This window comes from Hypanus sabinus, chromosome 14 (assembly GCF_030144855.1).
Source record: "Hypanus sabinus isolate sHypSab1 chromosome 14, sHypSab1.hap1, whole genome shotgun sequence".
Classification (NCBI taxonomy): Eukaryota; Metazoa; Chordata; class Chondrichthyes; order Myliobatiformes; family Dasyatidae; genus Hypanus; species Hypanus sabinus.
In genome coordinates, this window is record NC_082719.1 from 46548532 (window position 1) to 46576493 (window position 27962).

The window sequence follows — 27962 nt, forward strand, 5'->3', positions numbered from 1 at the left end:
ATGAAAAACGAGATCAGTGATAAACTGTTAGTTTAGCTGCTATACCACTTTCTGCCAGTGAGTATGAAAAATACATGAGTTTGTTAAAAAGCACAAATCTTATAAAAAGTATTATTTTTAAAAAAGTGGTTTCCAACAGAGGATAGATAGTGCTAATCTGCCTGACATTTCTGCGTTTGTTAGTTGGGGGGTAATTTTAGTTATGTCATTGAAGCAACTAAAGGACTTGATAGACTAGCCAAAATAAACTATTCTGGTGGAGGATTCCAAATCATTCTTAAAATTGGGGCCATTTAGAAAATAGTGACATGTGCAACTATGGAACTCATTCTTCATGAAGGCCATGAACACTAGAATCTAAACTTTTAAGACCAAAATCAATACATTTTTCAAGGAAAAGATATTTGTAGGAGCAATGTACAGTATCTATTTTCTGTCTGTCTGCATTGTATTTTGTGTAGTGTGTTTATTAAGGGTAATTTGTCACATGGGTTGGGGTTTGATAGAAGCAAATGGTATAGTTATGAATTTACATTTTGTCTTAGTTCAGTTTATTCTAGGTTAGAACAACAGGCAGCCAGAATGGCAGTTTTTTGTTGTCCATTTAAGTATGCTAATACTTAAGTATGCTTGACTACGTTTAGACTGCTTATTTTGTTATACAGTATACTAGTTTACTTTCATTAATTTTATATCATTACAAGGTTGTTCATCTTTGTAGGTTTCTTAATAAAGGATCGAATATAATTTCTTCAACATAGGACTTCATTATTGTAGAGTGCATCATACTGTGCCAACCCCCAAGCTTAGTCTCTGAACGGTTTGGTTTGTTTTCACGTAACCCGCTACATTTTGTCAACAGAAAAATCGTTGTACCAAATGAACACAAGCCTATGTTTAAAGATAGCTTCGGACCTACTGGTGAAATTGGAATCACAACACTGGGAAGCCAAAGCAGCTTGCAGCAGGTAATGGCCTTTTGTTGACTCGTGCCATGTGTTTGTGGTTTAAACGTAGTCTGGAATGGTCAGCGCTGCCCACTGGGGACCATTACTCAATGGTGTGGTATTTGCCTGAAGGTTTGTCACTTTGTTTTATCAAAGTGCTGAAATATTCCGATGCTGACATTTCAATTGAATGCTGTTTGTTTGGTCTTTTTTAAGCACCGTGGAAGCATGGATAGTTTGTTGTTGACTATGTTTATCATATTAGAATATTGCCAGTTCACCAGCCGAACAAAGAGTTAATAGCAAGTGGCACAGCTAGAAAAAGTAACAGGAGTGAATCAAAGTTTGGAAATGATGGCTGTGACATTGAAGTCAGGGCTAAAAGAAATTAAATTTACTTCAAAAACTTTAGCAAGTAGAATCAAAAATCTTCAAAAGGAATACAAGAAGAGTGTGAACAAAATTAAAGATTTAATACCATTAATTAAGGATCTTATGGGAATTTGAAAAATGTCTTACAAGTGCAATCTTATTTTAATGATTTGACTGGTCTCTGTGAAGCTGTTGCTAAGCAACTTTACATATTACTGTCTTTAATCCCAGCCAGAGCAAGATAAGCAAACTGAAAGTTTTGTAGATATTGAATCCCTTTGTCATCCCTTCGTCATAGGGGATGTTGAACAATGGATGATCCAGACATGTGAGGCTGAAGGTCATGTTGTTGAAACAAGTGAAAACGTTTCTCAAATTCCAAGGTAAGTTTTGACTAGCATATAGCGAAGGACCCACAGAATGGTGTAAATCTGAGCGACAGTGCATCAGTGCATCAGAGTATCTGTGCTCCTAGTTCTTCTGCAAGCAGAGCATCTTCTGTATCTAATACCTCCTCTGAACAACGTAAAATGGAGGTTAATTTAGTTGCATTGATCACATGGCAACAATTATTGAAGGACCAACGTGCTGGAAGAGCTGGAGGAGCAGCTTCAGAAGCTTATGTTTCAGGAAGAAATTGCCACATAGATGGCCAAAGTTAATATGCTAAGGGCTTCAAGTGAGGCAGGTGTTAGAGTGCTTCAGCAGGACAGTCATATAGTGCAAGTTCCTATATTGATGACAAAGAGAAAACCCAATATGCTCAATGTCAATGTTGATTCATCTGGTCCTCACGTGTCTGTGAAAGATGAGTTAGACCCTCAAGAGGTAGTTCAGGGTGTTCATACTCAGCCTGCAGTAAGGAGGCATTCTGAATCTATGTCCTATCCAACAGCTCAAAGTGCTCATGGGGACATTAACTTACAGCATGTAACCACTGTTGTTTTAGATGAAAGAAGCCTGAATAGTACTACTGAAGCCACGAGGAAGAAAATGAAATAACAACTTCATTGGTACAATAATAATGCATTTAATCTCTGCCTAAAAGATAGATTCAAACCTTCGATGGTGATCCATTGCAATATCATGCATTCATGGGGGCTTTTGAGAATAGTGCCTGGTGTTTGGGAATATACAGGATGTTATATTACCAGCAATGAGCAAAGGTGTGAACAAAGGTCAGTCACTATTTTGTTCTACGGCTAAAGGAAGCCACTTTGTCACTACTGAGGCCTCTGTGTGAAGTAAAGCTAAAACTGAACCCGGAACTAATGGAATGGAAGTTGCCTCATCAGGCAAAAGGGTTCACCGTACTGCAAAGGTGAACATATATTGGATTCATGCCCTCATCTGGAGAAAAGGGCTCAGACTGAGAAGATTGCTTTCCTAAAAGAAAATGGTGTCTTCTTTGGCTGTTCGTGCACAGGACACATCAGTAAGGATTGCAGGAAGCGTCTTTTATGGAAGGCATGCAGTGGCAAGCATCCCTTCATACTTCACATTCACTCTGATGAAAAGCGTGCAGAATCTAAACAAGCCGTGAAAGAATCAGACACAGCAGTGAGTAGTGCCCTGGTGTCTAATGGCTCTACTGGGGCTGGCAATCATGATTGTAAACTTCCCATAATTCCAGTACAAGTGAAGTCTAAGAAAGGTAACAAGACAATGGTTACTGTGCTTTCCTAAATCAAGAGAGTACAGCAGTGTTTTGCACAGTGGGCCTAATGAACAAGCTCAACTTCACAGGAAAAAGGACACACATTCTCCTATGTACCACAGGTCGAGAAGATCCTGATGAACTCAACGCCTTCTATGCATGCTTTGAAAGGGAGAACACAACTACAGTTACAACTACATTGTAATTTGCCTATCGCCACAATAGATCAATGACAGATGCAATCTCAATGGCTCTTCACACGGCCTTAGACCACCTGGACAACACAAACACCTACATCAGGATGCTGTTCATCAACTACAGCTCAGCATTTAACCACATCATTCCCACAATCCTGATTGATAAGTTACAGAACCTGGGCCTCTGTACCTCCCTCGGCAATTGGCTCCATGACTTTCTAACTGGAAGACCACAATCTGTGCCGATTGGTGATAATATTTCCTCCATGTTGACGATAACACTGATGCACCTCAGGGGTGTGTGCTTAGCCCACTGCTCTACTCTCCCTACACCTATGATTGTGTAGCTAGGCACAGCTCAAATACCATCTATAAATTTGCTGATGATACAATTTTTGGTAGAATTTTAGATGGAGACGAAAGCGTACAGGAGTGAGATATGCCAACTAGTGAAGTGGTGTCACAGCAAAAACCTTGCACTCAATGTCAGTAAGACGAAAGAGCTGATTGTGGACTTGAGGAGGGGTAAGATGAAGGAACACACCAATCCTCATAGAGGGATCAGAAGTGGAGAGAGTGAGCAGTTTCAAGTTCCAGGGTGTCAAGATCTCTGAGGACCTAATCTGGTTTCAACTTATTGATGCAGTTATATAGAAGGCAAGACAGTAACTATATTTCATTAGGAGGTTGAAGAGATTTGGTATGTCAACAAGTACACTCAAAAACTTCTATAGATGTATGGTGGAGAGCATTCTGTCAGGCTGCATCACTGTCTGGTATGGTGGTGGGGCACTAATGCAAAGGACCGAAAGAAGCTGCTGAGGGTTGTAAATCTAGTCAGCTCCATCTTGGGTATTAATCTACAAAGTACTCAGGTCATCTTCCAGGAGCGGTGTCTCAGAAAGGCAGTATCCATTATTAAAGACCTTCAGCACCCAGGGCATACCCTTTTCCCACTGTAACCATCAGGTAGGAGGTACAGAAGCCTGAAGGCACACACTCAGCGATTCAGGAACAGCTTCTTCCCCTCTGCCATCTATTTCCTAAACAGAGTTGTGCCGATTTCACTCTGTGCCAAATACGCAGAAGATAACGAAGAACAGTTCAGCCACAATATGGCGGATCAGGCTTTGGTTACTTCTATCTTGATGACTGCCTTGTGTTAGTGTCCTCTGAGGAAGGAATGGTGTCGCTCTATCATGACCTTGTATCCATCCGTGCTAAGGACAGTTCTCAACTCACAAAGTGGTTAAGCAACAAAGAGAGCAAAGAGCGAAAAACATGAAGAATTTGGATTTGGATCAAGATATTCTATCGGTGGAGAGAGCACTGGGTGTGCAATGGTGCATTCAGATACTTTCAAGTTTAAGATCACAGTCCAAGATAGACCACTCACCAGAAAGGTGGTCCTCTCCACAGTTAGTTCCATCTATGATCCTTTCGGAATCGCGACTCCAGCTGTGTTATCTGCTAAGAAGATCCTACAAGATCTATGTAAGAAACAGCTTTGCTGGGATAACACTATACCAATATCTGTTGCTCATGAGTGGACAAGATGGCTGGAAGAACTCTGCCAGTTGGAAGACTTCAAGGTTGTCTTGATACTTTTGGATTTTGGAGAGGTTATTGCTGCACAGTTATACCACTTTGCAGATGCAAATGAAGATGACTATGGAGCAGTGACTATTGTTGCAGAACACATGTTCTCAGGTGCATCATGGGGAAAATCTAGAGTAGCTTTGTTGACGCTGGTTTCCACCCCTTGTATGGAGTTCATCGCTGCTACAAAGGACGCAATGTGATGGCACAACCATTGGTGGTAGGATCTCAGATGGTGACAAGAGGTCATACAGGAGTGAGATATGCTAAATAGTGGAGAGATATTACAGCAACAACCTGGCACTCAATGTCAGTAAGATGAAAGAGCTGATTGTGGACTTCTGGAAGGGTAAAATAAAGGAGCACATACCAATCCTCATAGAGGGATCAGAAATGGAGAGAGTAAGCAGTTTTAAGTTCCTGGGTGTCAAGATCTCTGAGGATCTAACCTGGTCCCAACATTTCGATGCAGTTATATAGAAGGCAAGACAGTGACTATACTTCATTAGGATGGGCACATTGTGGAGGAAGAAATTGCACATGTACCTTCAGGACTCAGTTTTTTGGACCGATAGTGCTTCTGTGCTGAAATACATCAAGAATAAAATTTTCAGGTTCCGAACCTTAGTTGCTAATAAAGCTTCAGAATTTTTTAAGGTCTCACAAGCATCTCAATGGAGGTATGTAAACACTTCAAGCAATCCGGCAGATGTGGTCTCTGGAGGGTTGAAGGTGAAGGCTTTCCTAAAGAATAAGACATGGGTGTCAGGGCCTCAGTACCTTCATCAGCCTGAAAGTAAATGGCCTGTGAATCCCGATTGTTCTGGAGACCTTCTGTTGGACCAGGGGTAGGTAACCTACAGCCCATGGGGTTTTCTAGCATGGGTTATTCATTAATTTGAGGCAAAACGTAACTAGATGTTTTTAAGTGGATAATTCCCATATTTCAAACTTTTTATGGCATTTATCTGGCCCACCATCTGCTCATTAATACACGATCTGGCTCACAGAGGCAAAAAGGTTGCCAACCCCTGTGCTATATAATCAGAAAGTCAAGAAGAGTGTTACAGTGAATGTCATACAGATTGAAGAAGATTGGTATAATCCATCACAGCTCGTCTTGGACCTGCTTGAGGAAGACAGTGGTCTGCGTGCTTAGATTTAAGAACCTATCTTGTTTCTTAGTCAGAAGTTGAAGCAATTGAACATTGTTCTTGCAAAGTCTGACTTGGATGAAGAACTGCAATGGTATTTTTTGGGGAGAGAGACTGAGATTGACAAAGGTCAGATCAGCCGAGACTGTTTCTCAGTGGAGGAGCTCAGAAAGGCTGAAATGGAGATTATTGGTTTTTGCCAAAGAAAGCTTTTCAGATGAGTTCTTAAGTTTGCAAAGGGGAGAAAGCAGAATCTTGACCAAGAAGGTTTCAACACAGCTTTTCGTCTGGTGGAGACCATTATCAATGGCTGTCTAATTACAGTAGCTTCATCCTGACCTCAATATTTGGAAGCATCAATTTCCAACCATTTGTTGCTTCTGAAGACCTCATTATCTTTACCACCAGGAGAGTTTCAAAAGGTCGACATTTATGCTTGTCATAGATGAAAGCAAGTCCAATATATGTTAAACTTGTTTTGGACACGGTTACTCAAGGAGTATTTACAACAGCTACAACATCACAGATGCTCAGGTATAAAATGCAATCTCCCTCCAAAAGATAATTAGCTGATGACACAACACCTCAAAACTCATGGATCATTCAAGTCTTTTTGGACTGAAGAGGATTTGTGCGGCCTGTGTGCATCAAGATCAGAACAAACTGTCTGGACAGTCCTATAACCATGATCTATCTTCTACAGGAGGCAGAGGTTTGAGGAGCTACAGTTCTAGAAGTTTCATGACCTTGACTTGACAGAGAGTGGTGACAAAGATCACGTTGTACTGAGGTAAGTGCTGTTAACCTCTGGCCTAAATAACTGTTGCATGACTTATCTGGAAGAAGAAAGAAGAAAAAGGACATTTGCATGAATGTTAGGATTTCATGTCTCCTGTTTTTAGTAGTATGTAGCTGTAATAATTTTCGTGTAATAATTAGGTGCTGGGATGCAGGAGCCATATATCTATTTTTTGTCTTTCTGGATTGTATTTTGTGTTGTGCGTTTATTATGTGTAATTTGACACATGGGTTGGGGTATGGGAGAAGTGAAGAATATAGTTATGCCTTGTCTTGTTCAGTTTAGTCCAGGTTAGAACAACAGGCAGTCGGAATTATATTTTTTGTTGTCCATTTAAATATGCTAATACTTAAGTATGCTTGAATACGCTTAGACTGCTTATTTTGTTATATTGCTAGTTTTAGTTTTGAGTTTTTTATCGTTACAAGGTTGTTCATTTTTGTAGGTTTCTTAATAAAGGATCGAATATAATTCTTCAACATAGGACTTCACTACCGTGGAGCATGTCATACAATGTTAACACCCCGTGCTTAGTCTCTGTATTGGTCTGTTTTCAAGTAACTGCTACAATATTCATCAAAGATATATATGAATTTGTGGTTCAGCTCTGCCTTGACCGAACCTAATGGTTCAGATTCAGGGGCAGAACATATTATCCATACTTCTGTACTTACAGCAGTGCATCCTTGGGATATTTACAGGGACCTCTTTCAGATGTTTATCGTATTAACGTAATGAGCATGCTGTTGGGATTAAATGAATAAGGAATAAGAAAGAATACAGGAAGAGATGGAATGTTGATTGGAATGGGAAAATAGTTAATAATCCTGGCATGTGCCTGACAGCCTAGGGATGCCTTGTCCAGAACACATAGGACAAATTTAATCCACCTTAATGGCATCCCAATCAGTTTACTCGCAATCATCAGCAAAGTGATGAATGGTGTTGTTGACAGTGCTAGCAGGCAGTAATAACCTTTAAGGCACAAAACCCCACAGGAAAAGTGGTTCATTGTGGCTGACAGGAGAAATTAAAGAAAGAGGTCTCTGGCACTGAGTCTGGCCTGTGGCTCAGAAGGGAAAGGGAGAGGCAAGCTGTGATGACAGGGGAACAGAAAGGAGGTTCTGTGGACGAGAATGAGAATTCCAGATGTTACGTACCTGTAGGTATCTTGTACTTGTCACGTGACAGTGGTGTTGAAGCTGTACTGGACTTAAGGTAGTGGTCTTGTGATGGTGGAGTGATGTCATTTCCCCACCAGTAGAGGTCATGTGACAGGTTTTTTTCACAGGGTATAAAAGGAGGACCCCTCCCTGTGAGGAGGGGCAGTTCATGGCTGGATTTGCCATTTTGACTCCATGCCACTGCATGGTCCAATATTATGACGCAGTTTGGTTGAAAGGTGGAGTTTTATTTAATGCCTAAAGTTTAAAAGGTCATTGCTGGCAGTTTCTTTATAATACTGCCAGTTAAAAATCAATGGAGAGTGAAGATCAGAGTTCGGGAGCTAAAAGATCGAGGAAAGTCGATTTTGACGGTGAAACAGGTTCGACCTTGTCTGATCCTCATTCGGAAGGAATTCGTTGGCTGTCCCCATGGTAACCCCTGTGAATAGCAGAAAGGATTGGGTACAGTTTTGTAAAGGAAAGGTCAGTGCCTTTAAGCCGTTTCATTTTCATCTTCGTAAATTCTCCAGGGAAAAGTATAGTTCGACTGGGAACCGCAACAACACGACGTGAAAGAGAATTTAAATCGTCTAAAAAGTCTCTCCTTTAATGGACTGTAAGCATTTTGAACTTTTGCAGTACTACTTTGAAGAACTGTTTTTGCAACATCGCTTTAAGAACTGTTTAAGCATTATTGCTTTAAGAACTGTTTAAGCTGCCGCACAGCAGCTGATTTCTGGTTACATTAGTGGTTTGTTTACATTTGGGGGTTTGTTTTTCAGTGTTTAATAAATGTTTTATTTGTTATAAAAAAACCCTGCCTCACTTATATATTTATTGTTGCTGAATCTGTAAAACAGGCCATATATTGACTCCAGGGTGCCAGGGTCTGGGACATCTCAGATCAAGTAAGTCTTCAGCATTCTTAAATGGGAGGATGAGCAACCAGAAGTCGTGGTCCACATAGGTACAAATGACATAGGTATGAAGAGGGATGAGTTTCTGCAAAATGAGTTCAGGGAGTTAAATGCTAAGCTGAAGGACAGGTCCTCCAGGGTTGCTACCCATGCCACATGCTAGTGAGACCAGAAGTAGGAAGATCATACAGTTTAACATGTTGCCAGTGAGTTGGTGAAGGAGGGAGGGCTTCAGAATTTTGGATGATTGGGCTGTCTTTCAGAGAAAATGGGACCTGTATAGAAGAGGCGATTTACACCTAAACTGGATGGGACTGGTATCCTAGCAGGAAGGTTTGCAAGTACTGCACGGGAGCGTTTAAACTAGAGCTGCAGAGTGACGGAACAGATAGTGGAGTGGTTGTGGAGACAGATCTTCTTAAGACCTCAAACAATGTCAGGAATCAAAAGGTTGAGCATGGTGGGACTAATGTTATGAGCTGGATATACAAACCCCATTTCCAGAAAAGTTGGGGTATTTTCCAAAATGCAATAAAAACAAAAATATGTGATATGTTAATTCACGTGAACCTTTATTTAACTGACAAAAGTACAAAGAAAAGATTTTCAATAGTTTTACTGACCAACTTAATTGTATTTTGTAAATATACACAAATTTAGAATTTGATGGCTGCAACACACTCAACAAAAGTTAGGACAGAGGCATGTTTACCATAGTGTTACATCACCTTTCCTTTTAATAACACTTTTTAATCGTTTTGGAACTGAGGATACTAATTGTAGTAGATTTGCAATTGGAGATTTTGTCCATTCTTGCTTGATATAAGACTTCAGCTGCTCAACAGTCCGTGGTCTCCGTTGTCTGATTCTCCTCTTCATGATGCGCCATATATTTTCAATAGGAGATAGATCTGGACTGGCAGCTGGCCAGTCAAGCATGCGCACTCTGTGTCTACAAAGCCTCGCTGTTGTAGCCCATGCAGAATGTGGTCTGGCAATGTCCTGCTGAAATAAGCATGGACGTCCCGGGAAGAAACGTCACCTTGATGGCAACATATGTCTCTCTAAAATCCTAATAGACGCCTCAGAGTCAATGGTACCTTCACATACATGCAAGTCACCCATGCCGTGGGCACTGATGCACCCCCATACCATCACAGATGCTGACTTTTGCACCTTTCACTAATAACAATCAGGATGGTCGTTTTCATCTTTGGCGCGGAGAACTTGATGCCCGTTTTTTCCGAAAACTAGCTGAAATGTGGACTCATCTGACCACAGCACATGGTTCCACAGTCTTTCGGTCCATCTGAGATGAGCTTGGGCCCAGAGAACTCGCCGGCATTTTTGTATAGAGTTGATGTATGGCTTCCTCCTTGCGTAATACAGTTTCAAGTTGCATTTCTGGATGCAGCAACGGACTGTGTTAAGTGACAATGGTTTTCTGAAGTACTCCCGAGCCCAGGTGGCTATAATTGTCACAGTAGGATGACGGTTTCTTGGCTCAAAGATCATGCACATTCAACAGTGGTTTCCAACCTTGCCCTTTACGCACTGAGATGTCTCTGAGATGTACAAGACAAATTTGAGCCCTAGAATATGACTGAAAGGTTAAATTAAATCAATCCGCAAAAAGTATATCAGCAAGTATTACTAACTGACCAGTGGATGGATCTACCTGCCTTTTGCACATCAGATGGGCTGTTTCAGCATAAAGCCATATCATTTGGTACGGAAGACCCCTGGAAACCGTTCAGAGAATGACCGGGAAAGTGATTACCATGTTGAGTAACGGCGGACTGTGTATGCTGATGACCTTTGAGATCAATTCTAATCAGAGCAACCATCTTGTGTTTGTTCCAAATTCAAAACTGTAGTTACCCTACTGTGGAAATAAATATATAAAATCTGTAAAGACAAAGAGCACTTGAGAAATTGAGGGTCACTGTAATAAATGGGTCCAACCCTCTGATTCTAGGAATCTCTTTGAAGTGGCTCTTGAGTCTTGCAATGAGTGGGAGAAATTCTGATCTAAGGTGAAGTGCCGGACTGGAAAGGTTGGTCAGCTACTTCTCAAGCAAAGTATTCCTCCATTGGGAAAGGGCACTGAGTCTCGTTCTTGTCCTTCAACAATTTGAAATGCATGTTAAAATGTAGCTTTGAAACACAAGACTATAGGCTGTTTTGTGGCAAATTGATGCTTCAGCTCTTTGCAACAAAAATCATGTTTGATGCAGGTGACAACAATGATGACCTGTCAAGGGTCCGAGCAATGAAGATGTAAATAAAATGAGATGACAGAAGATCATTGCTGCAGTGTTTTGTAGCATGATGTTGCCCAAGGGTTTAAATCAGTAAGAGCTTGATATATGTAAAGACTTTGTTGTAAATCAAAGTTTATTATGGTAAAGGGAAGATATAATTTATGTAAGAATTATTTGGAATTGCCTGAAATTTCTTCTTGTTCTGCCTTCAGTGGCTGTGGGCAACTGAAGTTGATGCAACTTGGATTTGAAAGAACATCACGACCATCGCATCCAACTAATCATTTTCTGGAAGTTCCACCACCTTCAACAGGATCCTACCACCAAACACATCTTTACCTCCTCCCCCACCTACTCTCTGCCCTCCATGGGGAACACTCTCTTCATGGTTCCCTTGTCCATTTGTCCCTCCCCACTAATCTTCTTCCTGGCAGTTATACCTGTAGGCGTAAGAAGTGCTATGCCTGTCCATTCACCTCCTCCCTCACCTCTATTCAGGGCCCCAAACAGTCCTTCCAGGTGAGGCAACACTTCACCTGCAGTCTGTTGGGGTCATCTACTGTATCTGGTGCTCCCGATGCAGCCTCCTCTGCGTTGCTGATACTCGACACAGATTGGAGGACTGCTTTGCAGAGTACCTTCACTCTGTCCGGAACAAGCAGGATTTCCCAGTGGCCAACCTTTTTAATTCCAAAGTCCACTCACATTCCGACATGTTGGTCCATGGCCACCTTTACTGGTATGATGAGGCCACTTTCCAGTTGGAGGAGCAACATCTCATATTCCATCTGAGTAGATTCCAACCTGATGGCATGAGCATCGATTACTCTAACTTCTGGTCAGCTTTCTCCCTCTCTCTCTTCCCTTTACTTCCATTTCCCACTCTGGCTCCCTCTTACCTTTTCTGCTCACCTGCCTATCACCCCCTCCTCCTGGTGCCCTTCATCTTTCCCTTTCTGACATTGTCCACTCTTCTCTCCTAAGAATATCCTTCTTCTTCAGCTCTTTACCTTTTCCACCTATCACTTCCCAGCTTCTCACTTCATCCCCCTTCTCCCACTCACCTACCCCCTCACCTGGCCTCACCTATTATCTTCTAGCTTGTACTACTTCTCCTCCCTCCACCTTCTCATTCTGGTTTCCTTCCCCTTTTTTTCCAGTCCCGATGAAGGGACTTGGCCCAACATGTTGACTGCTTATTCCTTTCCATTGATGCTGCCTGACCTGCTGAATTCCTCCAGCATTTTGTACTTGTACTCTGGATTTCCAGCATCTGCAGAATGTCTTGTGTTCTTGAGTCTTCAGCCAACATTGATGGAAAGAAACTGGAACATGTTCAAAGGGGTTGTCATCATGATAATATCATTCTCGCTGGTGTAAGTGAGTAAACTAGGGAATGGCATCCAAGAGAACTAGAGATAACTTCTGCTTTTGATGTGACTTCCCAGGATTTAACAGAGGAACTTCAAAATTTCACTTGGGCCCATGTACTCGATTGAACATTGTGAATATTCCCCAGTAATCCAAAGTGTATGACAATTGCATGGTATATAATATGTATTAAAGTTATTTGCATAAGTACAGGAGAAATTATGTTTGAAGTCTCTTTTACTGCAATCAGTGGTTTTGCTGTGATTATTGTATAGGTGTTCAACAGTTATTAAGTCCAACAAAACAATGTCGAACCATGTTGACAATCTATATTAATTACAGTACCATATTCATGGTGGCCAACATTAAAATTCCCGCATGGAGGGGAACACCACTTATTGGTAATCCATTGGGCCAGCAACACAAGTTCAGTATAAGAATGAGTCATTGATCCTGGAATCCCACGGCACGTGGCTCAATAACTAGAATTCTTTCTGACATCCATCTACAAAGCACAAATCTCTCAAATCGAGAAACTCGCTGGGCCTTTTCAGGGGGCCAGTAATCATATTGCTAAGGATGTAATGTAAGTGTAGTGAACTACATATACCTGTCCGGACATGCCCCTCTGCTGACTGCTCCTGTGGCTCCTCCCACAGACCCCTGTATAAAAGTGATTGGAGGCACTGCTCCTCCCTCAGTCTCCAGGATGTTATGTGGTGGTCTCTTGCTACTAATCATGGTGTCTTGCAGCTAATAAAAGCCTATTGCTTGCCTCCCGTCTCTGAGAATTAGTGATGGTGCATCAGTAAGTAAGGGCACAGCTCCAACAACCCAGTTCAGTCCCTACCTCTGATGCTGGCCACATGGAGTATTCACACGTTCCCATGTGGTTTTCCCAGGTGTTCCAGTTCCCACTCATTCCGCAAAAAACATGGAGATCATAAGTTAATCAGCCACTGTAAATCATCGCAAGTGTGTAGGTAAGTGGAATAATCTGCCGAGGAGATGGTTGAGGGTGGAGGGGGGTTAAGTTGATGGATACAAGAGTCTCTGCAGGTGCTGGAAATCCAGAGCAACACACACAAAATTCTGGAGGAACTCATCAGGTCAGGCAGAATCTATGAAAATGAATAAACAGTCGAAGTTTCGGACTGAGCCCCTTCATCAGGACTGGAAAGGAAAGTGGAGAGATGCCAGAATAAATAAGTGGGGGGGAGGGGAAGGAGGGCAAGTTCAAAGGTGATAGGTAAAGCCAGGTGGGTAGGAATGGTAAAGGGCTGGAGAAGGAAGAGTCTGATACAAGAGGAGAGTGGACCATGGGAGAAAGGGAAGAAGGCAGGGCACCAGTGGCAGGAGTGGAGAAGAAGTAAGAAGCTAGAGTGGGCAATAGAAGAATTCTGTAATCTATACCACTCTGTAAGGGAATAGAGGAAGAGGGAATGGAGAGGGGAAATGCAAAAAAAAGAAGATTAACAGAAGGAAAAAGCAATGTTCGTGCCATTAGCTTGGAGGCTACATAGACAGAATATGAGGAGTTGCTTCTCCACCCTGAGAGTGGCTTCACTGTGGCAGAAGAGGGAAACATGGACCGATATGTCGGAACAGGAATGAGGATAGGAATTAAAATGGTTGGCCACCAGGTAATTCTGGATGAAGTGAAGGTGCTCAACAAAGCGAGATTCCCGATTTGCGTCGGATTTCACCAGCTTAAAGCAGGTGTAACCCACATTAATTAAACCCAAAGATGCAATGTTAGAAAGCTTCACCTGCGGAAGGATGAAAACAAGGTTTACTGATTTTTAAAAAAGAGAATTTGAAAAAACTCTACGCAAGAACAAGGTGCAGCTGATGCAGGCTTGGACAAGGAGAGAAACACAGCACTGATTAGAAGCTAAAGATATGAACAGTTAAGAGTGGAATTAGTAGTGAGTATCTTTACCTGAACTTGAAAACCTCAGGGTGAAGCCCCTGGAGGACAGACAACAGAAATAAAAGATTTATAGAAGCTATGGCTATAAAACGCAGCAGCTACAACGAGACAATATCAGCAGAGATGAGTATGCAAGATCCCTACCGTGTAGTCGTGAATTAGTTCTGTAAAATCATCCCAGGGAATTTGGTCATGTTTTTGTATGAGTTTGTGAATTGACTTGCCATAGATGTTAAACTATTTCACCCCAATGAACCAAGAAAGAAGATGGCGAGCTCCCCAAGATTTGAAGAACCAGCGCAGGAACAAAATGTGTAATGACGCAAAGATTTAATGTGATTGAATATGTTTATTTTCATTCAAAGAATCCGAATTTGATTCCCTGCAAGAACTGATTATTTTCGCAAAGAGTTTGATAAGTCACTGAATCAGATTTACTTCACTTAGAAGTTGTGATGTTGGAGAATTGTCATGAAAGGAGTTAAACTGTGCAAATCTAATTTTTGAATTGGAATCTAAACTTGTAGATATACTGCCTAGAACTGAAACTGAAGATAACTATATACTTAAGAATAGAAATTATATTTGGTTTTCTAATTAACTAGGGGTAAGTGAAAAGGAAAATTTGGTCTGTAAACTTTTAACTAGGGAATAACATTAGATCTAATTAGTTAGAGAAATTAAGAGTAATAAAGGAATCTCACTGAAAATAATTAAAAATTAATTTGCTTTGGTTTGATAACTAAATTTGGAACCTAATCAGAATACTGGAATTTTGAATTGTTCTTGCTCATGTAAATATTTTGTACATATTGTTTTCTTTTTCTTACCAACAAAACTTATGTCCAAAACTGTATGGTTTCTATTCACTGCCTCCTTCCAATACCTAGAAACTTCTGATGGCCTATTAGCACCTAGTGTAGCACTGTGTAATTTGATTTTCTCAAAGAGTGCAGTGACTATTCACATGCAATAAGACCGCTGCTTCACAGGTGAAACACAGGCCACATTGGGAGCACTGGATACAACAGACAACTGCAAAAGATTTGCAAGTGAAGTCTTACCTTACTTGGAAGCACTGTTTGGAGCCCTGAAAGGAGATGAATGGGCAGGTGCAGCATTTTTATTGTTTGCAGGGGTATGTGCCAGGAGGGAGAGATGAATAGAGAGGGGAGTCACAGAAGGAGTGATTCCTACAGGAAGTGGAGAGTGGGGGTAGGGGGAAGTAAAGCTGTGATTGGTGGTGGGATCCTGTTAGAGATGGTGTAAGTTGTGGTGAATGATCTGTTGGATGTGGAGTCTCATGTGGTGGTTGGTGAGGACATACCATGTTAAGGCAATTAGGTGATTGCTTAAATTGACAGAAATATGTGGAGAATAAAATGGAATTAGTGGAAATGATGCTTGACGGTTGGTGAGGACTTGGTAGGCTGAAGGCCTGTTTGTGCTGCATGACTCTATAATTTCCACTCTAATCTAAAGGACATTAATGAGACTGATTGTTTAAAATCACAGTCCAGTAATTCACAGTCATAATTTCTGCTAATAATTTTTTATTCTAGATTGATTTAATTTTCCCGAGGTACTACAGGTGAGATGTGGAAATAACAACACACTCTCTGCTTGCCTGGATGAGGACAGCATCAACAAAACTTAACAAATTCAACAGTATCCAAAGCAAACCAACTGAATGATACCTCAAAATAGGACCCTGTTCCAGGCCTATTTGATTTTCCAGTTTTGCTTTCATATATGTCAAGAGGATCGGAGTTGACAACACTGATGATTTTGTATTTTTGTGAGATATTATAAACAGCCCTTTTTTTTCTTTTCTCTCTTTTTTATTTTCTCTTTTTTCTTTTTTGTTTTTTTTCTCCTATTAGTTATTAGATTTTTAGTTTAGTTTTTGCATAATAAATTTTCTTTTTTTTCTTTTTTCCTTTTTATTTTTTCTTTTTATTTTATATTATGATACACCTAGGTTTGCCTTGTTTATATGTATATTGTATCTTTTACGATGTGGGAATACTCATTTATACTGTAATTATTGTTTTTGTAATCTTTTATAGTTCGTTGAAATATGTACATTTGTAATCCCATTATCTATGTACCAATTTTATTTTGTTGTTATTAATAATGATAATAAAAAGATGGAAAAAGAAAGAATGAATGATACCTCAAACATTCAACAACCCCAAGAACAATATACTGTATCTACAGTGTATGCCTCCTGCACAATATATTGTAGTTACTCGATAAAGCTGCATCACCAAAACCCCACAAACTAGCGAGAAAAAGGTTAGTAATTTTGTTGTGACACCACCACCCCTCCAAGGTGCAAACAGATTGGGATTAAGTGGGCACATAGACAGGAGGGTGAGTAGGGTTGCTGAGAACCAAGGAACGGGTTAGTGGGCAAGGGTTCTTGGACTCGAGCCTACATCTTTTAGGTGGGTGCAAGAGAGCAAGGATATACCTGATAAATGATACTTGTTTATATGCCCGCTGTTGTGTGAGCATAAAATCACATGCAACAGAGCCTAGTCTCCAATTGTCCTAATCTCCCTTGTCATTAGATCCGAAATTTGCCCTGGGAAACCCATCTGGTAGCTGGCATCGAAGGAAAAGCAAGCCATGTCACTGTGGTACACAGTCCCCTGCTGTTTGCCACAGGAAAAGTCTTTGCCAGCATTATCCTTGGGTAGCTTTGCCCAGCTCCAAACTACAGTGTGATTCGATCCATATGGAGGCGTAGTGCACACAATATTCACCACATGACAACTCTAATAGAGATCCAGGGAGCAGCATCAACCATCTCCTTCCAGATTTCTTTCAACACCACCAAACCAAGAGGGAATGTGCAGCAGCGGCTCTATTTCCACGACTCACTGAAAGCTATTTTCATCTTATGTTTGCTTTACACAAGCAATGAACCTAACCAACCAAGTTACATTACAGACCAGCTCAATGAATTCCACTATCAAGGTAGACTGTCATTGGCCCATGCCTTCTCACTATAACATGGTTTCTTACAATGTCCTATCGCAGGGGAGCTAATTTTTAGACCTGTTCAAACTGCAGTGTTTACATTCCAGAACCAAGATTACCTGCACCCAGTGGGCTGTAATATGTAGACAACACTTACATTTTGGAAGTGATTGGAGACCATTCTGAGGCCACCATCAATTCATTCACCGAAGCTTACAAAAAGGTGGGCCTTACATTGAATGAGCACCACATGAAGGTCCCCTACCAATTCCTCTTATTACACACACATGCCTCTGACTATAAAGGTTCTCAGCAACAGCTTGGAAGATTAGCTCAATTTCTTGCGTCTCAGGTGGCTTCTCAACAAAGGCAGATATAGTTCATGTGTTTAGGGAGCATCAAGCCACAGTCCCAGGGGAGGTATAAAGTGAATTAACCATTGGCTTCATTCATACAAATAAGACCCACCTACCTAGTTACTTTCAGAAGCAACTTACAAGCAGTAATGGATTTTGAAATTGCAAGGACATATGGATAAATAAGTAATGTTTTCTGTGAAAGGCGGAGTCTACAATTGGAGACAGCTCAAGAGGTATCCTTTGGAAATTGGTAAGGTAATATGTGGTCCCTTAACGGATATCTGCATAAAGATATCTGTTAAATATTTGCCCAAAACAAAAGTGACATGATCATGAAACATCTTCACATGCATTAACCGAAGGTAGAAACGACAGGACATCAAACTCCCAATCATGACTACAGTGATTGGGGAGTGTAATATCTATGGAAAAACAATAGATGAAGTTCTAGGATTTGGAATGAGGCACCAGATGTCATGAGTTAAATACTTTGTGTCTTTGTGACATAGATAAATGACATAGATAATTGTTTCTCCAAGTCTGGGATCAAAGGAAGTTCCGTACTTGCAATATTGCCACTTAGTACTTCAAACATGGTCATAAGCTTTTTTGTCTGTCAATCAATGGGCAGAACAAACAGTCCAATACAAATGTTGGGCTATCTGTAAATTAAAGAAAACACCCCTCACCATGTAGTGGTTAAACATTTGTATGTTTTGGGCATCTGGGTTTGACTTTAGAACATTGATGTTGACACTGACACTACCTAGTCTCAATAAAGTTGTTTGAATATTCAGAACTCGTCTTGCCACTTAAGATGTGTTCCCGTTTGAGTACAAAATTCCATAGAATAATCTGTCCACTCACAACATATTGAGGTAAACTACACACTGTAACTTATATTCATTAGCTTTTCTTACTTTTATACCTCAAACGTACAGCAACATGATCTTGGAGATACATTCAACTGCTCTCTCTTGTATGTTTGCTTGTTCTGAACGAAGACCTGGTACAACGACAGCTCCAGACTCCGAGCGGCTCTTTAAACCGTAGAAGAAATTTACCATTGTCTTCAATATGCCAATACAGCCTCGGGTAATTAAAGATCAGATCCCTAGAACTGGCACAAATCTCATGATTTACCCGGTTTAACAGTGATTTCTGTCCTGTTGTACACTTCTGCGACTAGGGTATTCTAGTTTAGATTATTAGAATGTCCAAAACATTCATCCTTTTCTTACAATCAGAAGAAACAATGTGGTAACTATGAAAATCCGTTTCACAATCAATTTTACAAATGCAATTCAAAACTCAAGCTGTTTTTAGCTGTACCACAAGGTGTTACCTTTAACGTTAATATATACACAGTGAAGATGTTGTAATTTGCACAGCAAGATTAACTCCCAACAACAAAGCTTTAGAGATTGTTAATATTGCATGTACACAGAATACAAATGCTATCATTTTGATCGTGTTCCCATCTGTAATGCCCGTCTTCGCTTCAGACACCAACTAATTTGTTTCATTTTTTCAACGTCCTCAGGTTTTTAATTTCGTAAGCTTACCTTGCAGCTTCAATTTGTTGAATTGCTGCCGTGTCTCTAAGTAATAAAACTGAAATCATCTGCTAAAATTGTTCCTCAAAACCTTACTCGTAATACGGATTTAACTGAGAGTAAATCCTACCTTCCTGCTGTAACGCGGAGTTACAAACTCAGTGCCTGTCGCCATGGTGCTTGCCAAAGCTGGATAACAGGTTGTAACATAAAAACTAACTTGAGTTAGTTCAGCCATTCTTCGGAAAACTTGTCAAGCACAAAATGGCAAAGCACAAAACGAGAAACTTTTAGCTGAGGGAGTTAAATGCAGAGCAGCACATGGATAACACATGACCAGGGGCAAATACCTGCGCTCAGGTTGATGTTGCTGCTCTCAGCCGCTGGCTGGTTCGTGGATATGCCGTTGTACCTGGCGGAAGGATGGTCAGGGTCGGTCGCTCCAAGGTGTGACTGAGATGCCGAAGCAAACGTTGATGTCGCTGGCGATGCTGTTCCCGGGACCAGCCTACTGTTGGACGTGCTCTGATAAGGGTAATGCTGCTGTTGGTGGTACTGATGGTGGTAATGCTGTTGCTGCTGCCCGCTGTTTATGGCAACGGGCTGCTGGTGGTGACTCTGATGGGGAGCTCCTCCTCCTGCTCCAGCGCCAATGGCCAGCTGCGGGATCTCCACCATTGTAGGTCTCTCGTACCTCCTGGCCATCATCACCTTCTTCCCGGGGAACGCTTTGTGCACACTGTATGGGCTTCGCTGTTTGCACACTTTGGGGACGGTGCCCGCGCGTAACGTTTCATCTTCCGTCTGATGTATCGCCTCCTCCATTGCGGCTCGCTGGTACCGGGGAGGCGGAGGCGGGCGAGCGGCTTCCCTTCAGCTTCTGCTTTGACGCTTCTACCAAGCCCAGCTCACAGTCGGAAGGGGCCACCGGTGATTGGCAGCGCCGCTGACCTACGCCCGGGAAAGTTACCGGCGAACCGACGCGCAGCCCCGGAGCGACCCAATGAGAGGAAGAGGAGGGCGGGACTTCTGCTTCAACAGAGGCTTCTGTCACTGCTGTCTGTGTAACTGCTTCGGTCTCTGTCACTTGGGTCTCTCTCTCAGTCTGCGTGTGTCAGTGTCCCACCCTGTACCTGGGTATCACAGTGGGTGGGTCTCTGTACCTCTTTATGTGCCTGTAAGCACCAGTGACCCAGCATGAGTCTGCGCTTCCTAATGTGTCTCAGCATGTTTACATGTTTCAGTCTCCCTATGTATCTGTCACCCTCTAGCATGTATGTATACTTATGTGTCATTGTCCCTATTATCATTAATATTCTCGTTACGTATGTCTCACCGTGTGTCTGTGTCAAACTTTCTGTTTCTATATCCATGTGATTTGTGTGTATGTGTGGGCAAGTGTACGTACACAGATCTCCCTCCGTGCATCTGTGTTGTATATGTCTCTCAGTGTATACCTCTGGTTATGTATTTGTGCATCTCTATGTTTCTGTGTTGGTGGTTATGTTTATGTGTGCATGTTTGGCTGTGGTATATTTGCATGTCCCCCTTAGTTTGAGTGTAAGAGAGCAGGGGAGGGACAGGGAGAGAGAGGGGGTCAGGGAGAATGAGAGAGAGACAGAGAGAGAGTTATAAAAAGGCATGGAAACAGGCCATGGACCCAAGTCCGCACCAGCCATCAGCTGCCCTTTTGCACTAATTTTCCATTAAGCTCATTTTTTATTCTCCCCAAATTACCATCAATTCCCCCAAATTCTACCATTACAATTTACAGTGGTTACCTATCCCATTAACCCACATGTCCTTGGGGTTTGGGAGAAAACTGACACACCGGGAAGTCACCCAAGGAAGAACATGCACCCGTGGTTAGGATTGAACCCAGGTCTCTGGCGCTGATACAGGGAAGGTACATTGTAGCTTGTGCAAGTGTAAGTCTTTGCAGGCTTCTTTCACCTTCAGTAAAATTTTGTACCTCTGTTCAGGCATTCCTGCCTTAGTGTTTGTAGATTTGTGCCTGTATCTGTCTGTCCCTCTGTATAATGTTTCTGGCTGTCTACAATGACTCCAATATAATTTACACAATGCCTTGTCAGCAAGGGATAAACAAGACATGCAAAATGCCAATCTTTGTTCTTATCATCTTAGCACACAGCGCACAGTTCTTTCTACACCTGTAGATTATATGTCAATTTTCTTAAATATGCAACTAGAAGAAAATTAATAACCAGCCACAATTCAATTTCCAGTGTAGTCCCTGCCCTGCTAAATTCTGCAATAATAAGAAAGCAAAAGCAGGTAGAAAATTATTCAATGCATTATGTATATGTTATAGACCTATATTCTTCCAGCCTGTAAGACTTCTATTGTCACTCACACTTGTGTTAATGATGTCCTCAAAGCTCTGATGCAAAGGGCTATTTTTATGTTGAGTAACACTTAGAATTCTATGACTACTGGGCTGGTGATCCTACTGTCTCAGACAGGGTTGTTGGGAATCTTACAAGTGCCAAGTGTCAAGTGCCACTTTGTCATCCATGGTTGTTATATTCAGTTTATTAGGGTGAAAATTCATAGTTAAAACTGAACTTTTTTTTACAGTAAGTACTTAAATACAGCTGCAGTGACCCAGTGACCACAGAAAAGATTGGAGGCTGGTGCTTTCTGGTTTCTTGTGCGCCTCTCAATAAACTAAATCTATGAATACACATTTCCTATACCTGAGATTCACAAGTTAATATATTTATGAGGACCTTCCTCTGTCTTACCCAGCAAACTTGCATATGCTATGGAGTGAACTGCTCTGTTCTCTCTCACTTCACAAGTGATATGAAGGAGACAGATAATTATTGCTAAATGGAAGTAGATGGAAATAATCTGAATCCATGGTAGGTATATTAAGTCCTATGTCCAACCAAAATTGTTGCTTATATGAGAATACAATGATGTTTCATGGATTCAGAAGTACTTATTTACTTACTGTCCAGGTTGGGCAGCAGTGAAGGTCTTCCACCTCAGGGCTTCCTTCATTGTATCAATCCTTCTTGGTTTTCACTACTGCCAACCATTCATGTTTTGGGTGGAGACTTGGGAACACAATGTAGAAGAATTCTTCATCACTGTTTCCTTAACAATTTTGTTTTACCAGTCAAATTTGTTAGCCCTGAGTTGAACCCCCCCCCCCCCCAAAACTGGAGGACTGGTTGGCCACCCTTAGTCTGGCTTCTAACCTTTGACCTGTGTGGTGAACTACATATACCTGTCTGGACACGCCCCCCCTGCTGACTGCTCCTGTGGCTCCTCCCACTGACTGTGACTCCTCCCACAGACCTCGGTATAAAGGCGATTGGGGCCTGAGCCCTGCCTCTCAATCTCCAGGATGTAGCGTGGTCGTCAATTGCTGCTTGTTCTTTCTTCCAGTTAATAAAAGCCAATATCTTGCCTCACATCTCGGAGAGTTATTGATGGTGCGTCAACCTGTTTGCCATGGGTGACAGTACCAAGCGCCACAAGTGAGCTTTCAAACCACGATGAGGTTGTAATCCTCTTGGAGGATTCTATTATTTGAGATCTTTGGGGAGGTCATATCCATAACTAAAGGCATGGTGGGAGACGACCATCTCAAAGTCATTTTACATAGTTTTTTGGAGACTGTATATGCTGTCACCTGGAGCGAATAGTGAGTGGGTTGAGCAACATCTGTGGAGACAAAGGGCTAGTTGATATTTCAGGTCAAGACTGTTATAGAGTCATAGAACACTACAGCACAGGAAAAGGCCCTTCAGTCCATCTAGTCCATACCAACATATTATTCTGCCTAATCCCTTTGAACTGCACCCGCGCCATAGCCCTCCATACCCCTTCCATCCACACATCTATCAAAATTTCTCTTAGATGTTGAAATTGTATCTTCAGCAAGACTGGAAGTATAGAGGGATACAGCCAGTATAATGGGTGGGAAGAGTAAGGCCAGGACAGGCAGCTAATTGGAAGGGTTGAGAGGTAGATGGAGAGAGGAAGGGGCGGAGAGTGGAGATAGAGACAGAGAGAAATCCCCTCCTCATTCTTATGAACTCCAGTGAGTATGGACACTAAGTCATCGAACACTCCTCATGCGTTAACCCTTTCATTCCTGGAAACATTCCTGTGAACCTCCTCTGGACCCTCTCCAGTGCCAGCACATCCTTTTTTTTAGATAACAGGTCAAAAACTGATCACAATACTCCAAGTGCAGTCTGAAAAATGCCTTATAAAGCCTCACTATTACATTTTTGCTCTTATATTCTAGTCCTCTTGAGATTAATGCTAACATTGCTTTTGCCTTCCTTACCAAAGACTCAATCTGCAAGATAATCTTTAGGGAAGTTCCCACTTGCTTCAAAAAGGCAACAATTATACCAGTGCCTAAGAAGAATAACATGAGCTGCCTAAATGACTATCACCCGGTAGCACTCACATCTACAGTGATGAAATGCTTTGAGAAGTTGGTCATGACTAGACTGAACTCCTGCCTCAGCAAGGACCTGGACTCATTGCAATTTGCCTATCGCCACAATAGGTCAATGGTAGATGCAATCTCAATGGCTCTCCACACGGCTTTAGACCACCTAGACAGCAGAAACACTTAAGTCAGGATGCTGTACATCAACTATAGCTCAGCATTTAATACCATCATTTCCACAATCCTGATTGAGAAGTTACGGAACTTGGGCCTCTTTACCTCCCTCTGTAACTGGATCCTCGATTTCCTAACCAGAAGACCACAATCTGTGCAGACTGGTGATAACATATCCTCCTCGCTGACGATCAATACTGGCACACCTCAGGGGTGTGTGCTTAGCCCACCACTCTACTCTCTATATATACATGACTGTGTTTCTAGGCATAGCTCAAATACCATCTACAAATTTGCTGACCATACAACCATTGTTGGTAGAATCTCAGATGGTGACGAGAGGGCGTACAGGAGTGAGATATGCCAACTAGTGGAGTGGTGTCACAGCAACAACCTGGCACTCAACGTCAGTAAGATGAAAGAGCTGATTGTGGACTTCAGGAAAGGTAAGACGAAGGAACACACACCAATCTTCATAGAAGGATCAGAAGTGGAGAGGGTGAGCAGTTTCAAGTTACTAGGTGTCAAGATCTCTGAGGATCTAACCTGGTCCCAACATATAGATGTAGTTATAAAGAAAACAAGACAGCCTCTATACTTCATTAGAAGTTTGAAGAGATTTGGCATGTCGACAAATACACTCAAACACTTCTATAGATGTACCGTGGAGAGCATTCTGGCAGGCTGCATTACTGTCAGGTATGGTGGGACTTCTGGACAGGACCGAAAGAAGCTGCAGCGGGTTGTAAATCAAGTCAGCTCCATCTTGGGTACCAGCCTACAAAGTACCCAGGATATTTTCCAGGAGCGGTGTCTCAGAAAGGCAGTGTCCATTATTAAGGACCTTCAGTGCCCAGGGCATGTCCTTTTCTCACTGTTACCATCAGGTAGGAGGTACAGAAGCTTGAAGGCACACACTCAGTGATTCAGGAACTGCTTCTTCCCCCCTGCCATCCGATTCCTAAGTGGACATTGAACCCTTGGACACTACCTCACTTTTTTTTAATGTACAGTATTTCTGATTTTTGCATGTTTTTTAATCTATTCAATATATGTATACTGTAATTGATTTATTTATTATTATTTTTTTTTCTCTTCTATATTATGTATTGCATTGAACTGCTGTTGCTGAGTTAACAAATTTCACGTCTCATGCCAGTGATAATAAACCTGATTCTGATTCTGATCCAGCTCAAGAACTCTCAGGTCCCTTTGCACTTCTGATATTTGAATTTTCTCCACATTTAGAAAATAGTCTACATCTTTATTCCTTCTACCAAACTGCATGACCATACACTTTTCTACACTGTATTCCATCTGCCATTTCTTTGCCCATTCTCCCAATCTGTCAAAATCCATTCTGCAGACTCCCTGCTTCCTCAACACTACCTGCCAGTCCATCTACCTTCATATTAACCACAAATTTCATCATCCAAATCACTGACATATAACGTAATAGGTAACAGTCCTAATACTGACCTCTGCAAAAGACCACTAGTCACCGGCAGCCGATCAGAAAGGTCACTCTTTATTCCCACTCTTTGCCTCCTACCTGTAAGCTAATCTTTTATCCATGCTGGTATCTTTCCTGTAATATCAAGGGCTGTTATCTAGCTAAGCAGCTTAATGTGTGGAACCTTGTCAAAATTCTTCCAAAAATCCAAGTACACGACATCCTCTGACTCTCCTTTGTCTATTCTGCCTGTTACTTCCTCAATGAATTCCAACAGATTTCTCAGGCAAGATTTCCCCTTAAGGAAACCATGCTGACTTTGGCCTATTTTATCATGCGCCTCAAGTATCCTGAAACTCATCCTTAATAACAGAATCCAAAATTTTCCCAGCCACTGAAGTCAAACTAATTGGCCTATAACTCTTTCTCTGCCTCCCTCCCTTAAAGAGTGGAGTGGCATTTGTAGTTTTCCAGTCCTCTAGAATCATGCCAGAATTCACTCTTCAAAGATCGTTACTAATGCCTCCATTGTCTGTTCAACTACCCCTTTCAGAACATTGGTCCAGGTGACTTATCTACTTTCAGACCTTTCAGCTTCCCAAGAAGCTTCTCCTTAGTAACAACAGCAACACTGACATCTGTCCTTCAAATTTCTGGCATACTGCTTGAGTCTTCCACAGTGAAAACTGATACAAAATATTTATTAGGTTCGTCCATAATTTCTTTGTCCCATATTACTACCTCTCTAGCATCATTTTCCAGCAGACTGATATTCACTCTCACCTCTCCTTTTCTCTATATATACCTGAGAAAAACTTTTGGTACCCGCTTTTATATTACTGGCTAGCTTACTTTCATATTTCATCCTTTCTGTCCTAATGGCTTATTTATTTGCCTTCTGGTTTTTAAAAGTTTCCCAATTCCATCTCCATGGCACTTCACTCTGCCCTGACCCACCTGGACAGCCCCAACTCTTCCATCAGAATGCTGTTCATTGACTTTAGTTCGGCATTCCCTCCAAGCTGATTGTCAAACTTTGCCAGCTTAGTATCAGCTCATCCCTCTGTAACTGGACCTTGGACTTTCTGACTAACAGACCCCAATCTGTTAAGTTAAACAACCTCTCCTCCTCTACTTTCACCCTGAACACTGGTGTGCCTCAAGGCTGTGTGCTGAGCCCTCTTCTGTACTCCCTTTTCACCTATAACTGCGTTCCCGTACTTGGTTCTAACTCCATAATCGAGTTCCCAGATGACACCACTGTGGTTGGCCTGATCAGAGGGGATGATGAGACGGCCTACAGGGATGAGGTTCAGCACCTGGCCACGTGGTGTGTCGACAACAACCTGGCCCTTAACACCCAGAAGACCAAGGAGACCATTGTGGCATGCTAGGAGCCACACTCACGTCCCCACCTACATCAATGGAGCTGTAGTAGAGCGTGTACCAAGCTTCAAATCCCTTGGTGTCCACATTTCCGAGGATCTCACCTGGTCCCTGAACTCCTCCATCCTGATCAAAAAGGCGCAACAGCGCCTTTATTTCCTGAGGAGCATCGAGAAAGCTCACCTCTGTCCCAGGATACTGTCGGACTTTTACCGCTGTACCATTGAGAGCATACTCACCAACTGCATCTCAGTGTGGTATGGCAATTGTCCCGTATTGGACCGCAAAGCACTCCAGCATGTGGTGGAAACTGCCCAGCAGATTATCGGCACCCAATTGCCCACTATTGAGAACATCTATTATAAACGCTGCCTGGATAGGGTGAAAAGCAATATCAAGGATGCATCTCACCCTAACCATGGACTTTTTACTCTCCTCCCATCCGGTAGGCGTTACAGAAGCCTCCGCTCCTGCACCAGCAGGCACAGGAAGAGCTTCTTCCCTGAGGCTGTGACCCTGCTGAACCTCACATCACAGCGCTAAGCTGTGTTAGAGATGAATAATTTTACAAATCCCTGCAGCTAAGCAGTATTGCACCCATATTGTACTGTCTCAGTACTTTTATATTTGTGTGCTGTAGCACTTACTTTTTATTTGTAGTTATTTTATAAATAACACTATTCTTTGCATTTCCGGTTAGATACTAACTGCATTTCATTGGCTTTGTATCTGTACTCGGCACAATGACAATAAAGTTGAATCTAATCTAATCTAATCTAAATTCTCTAACTTCCCTTTAATTTTTGCTATGCCTCTCTTCTGGTTTTCTCCTGCATTTGACTTCACTTTCAGCTATGGTTGCCTCATCCTCCCTTTAGAATAGTTCACCTTTTGAATGTATCTATCCTGCACCTTTCAAATTATCCACAGAGACTCCAGCCATTGCTGTTTTGCTAGTGTCCCTTTCCAAGCAATTTTGGCCAGCTCATCTCTCATGTTTCTGTAATTCCTTTTACTTTACTCTAATACTGATACACACACAAAATGCTGGTGGAACGCAGCAGGCCAGGCAGCATCTATAGGAAGAAGTACTGTTGACATTTTGGGCCAAGGCCCTTCACCAGAACTCCTTCCTAGTGCTTCTTCCTATAGATGCTGCCTGTCCTGCTGCGTTCCACCAGCATTTTGTGTGGGTTGCTTGAATTTCCGGCATCTGCAGATTTCCTCGTGTT

At 41.9% G+C, this 27962-nt stretch overlaps 1 protein-coding gene across 2 annotated transcripts in view; it reads right to left on the reverse strand.

The window, feature by feature from the left end:
- Nucleotides 1-20457, reverse strand: part of LOC132404715 (BEN domain-containing protein 4) — a 62664-nt gene extending 42207 nt beyond the window's left edge. For both annotated transcript variants that reach the window (XM_059989109.1, XM_059989110.1), the window contains exon 1: nt 19630-20457. In XM_059989109.1, coding sequence (XP_059845092.1) covers nt 19630-20104 — 475 coding nt within the window. In that variant the 5' untranslated portion in view covers nt 20105-20457. The remainder of the gene's footprint in view (nt 1-19629) is intronic.
- Between the last annotated feature and the right edge of the window lie 7505 nt (nt 20458-27962).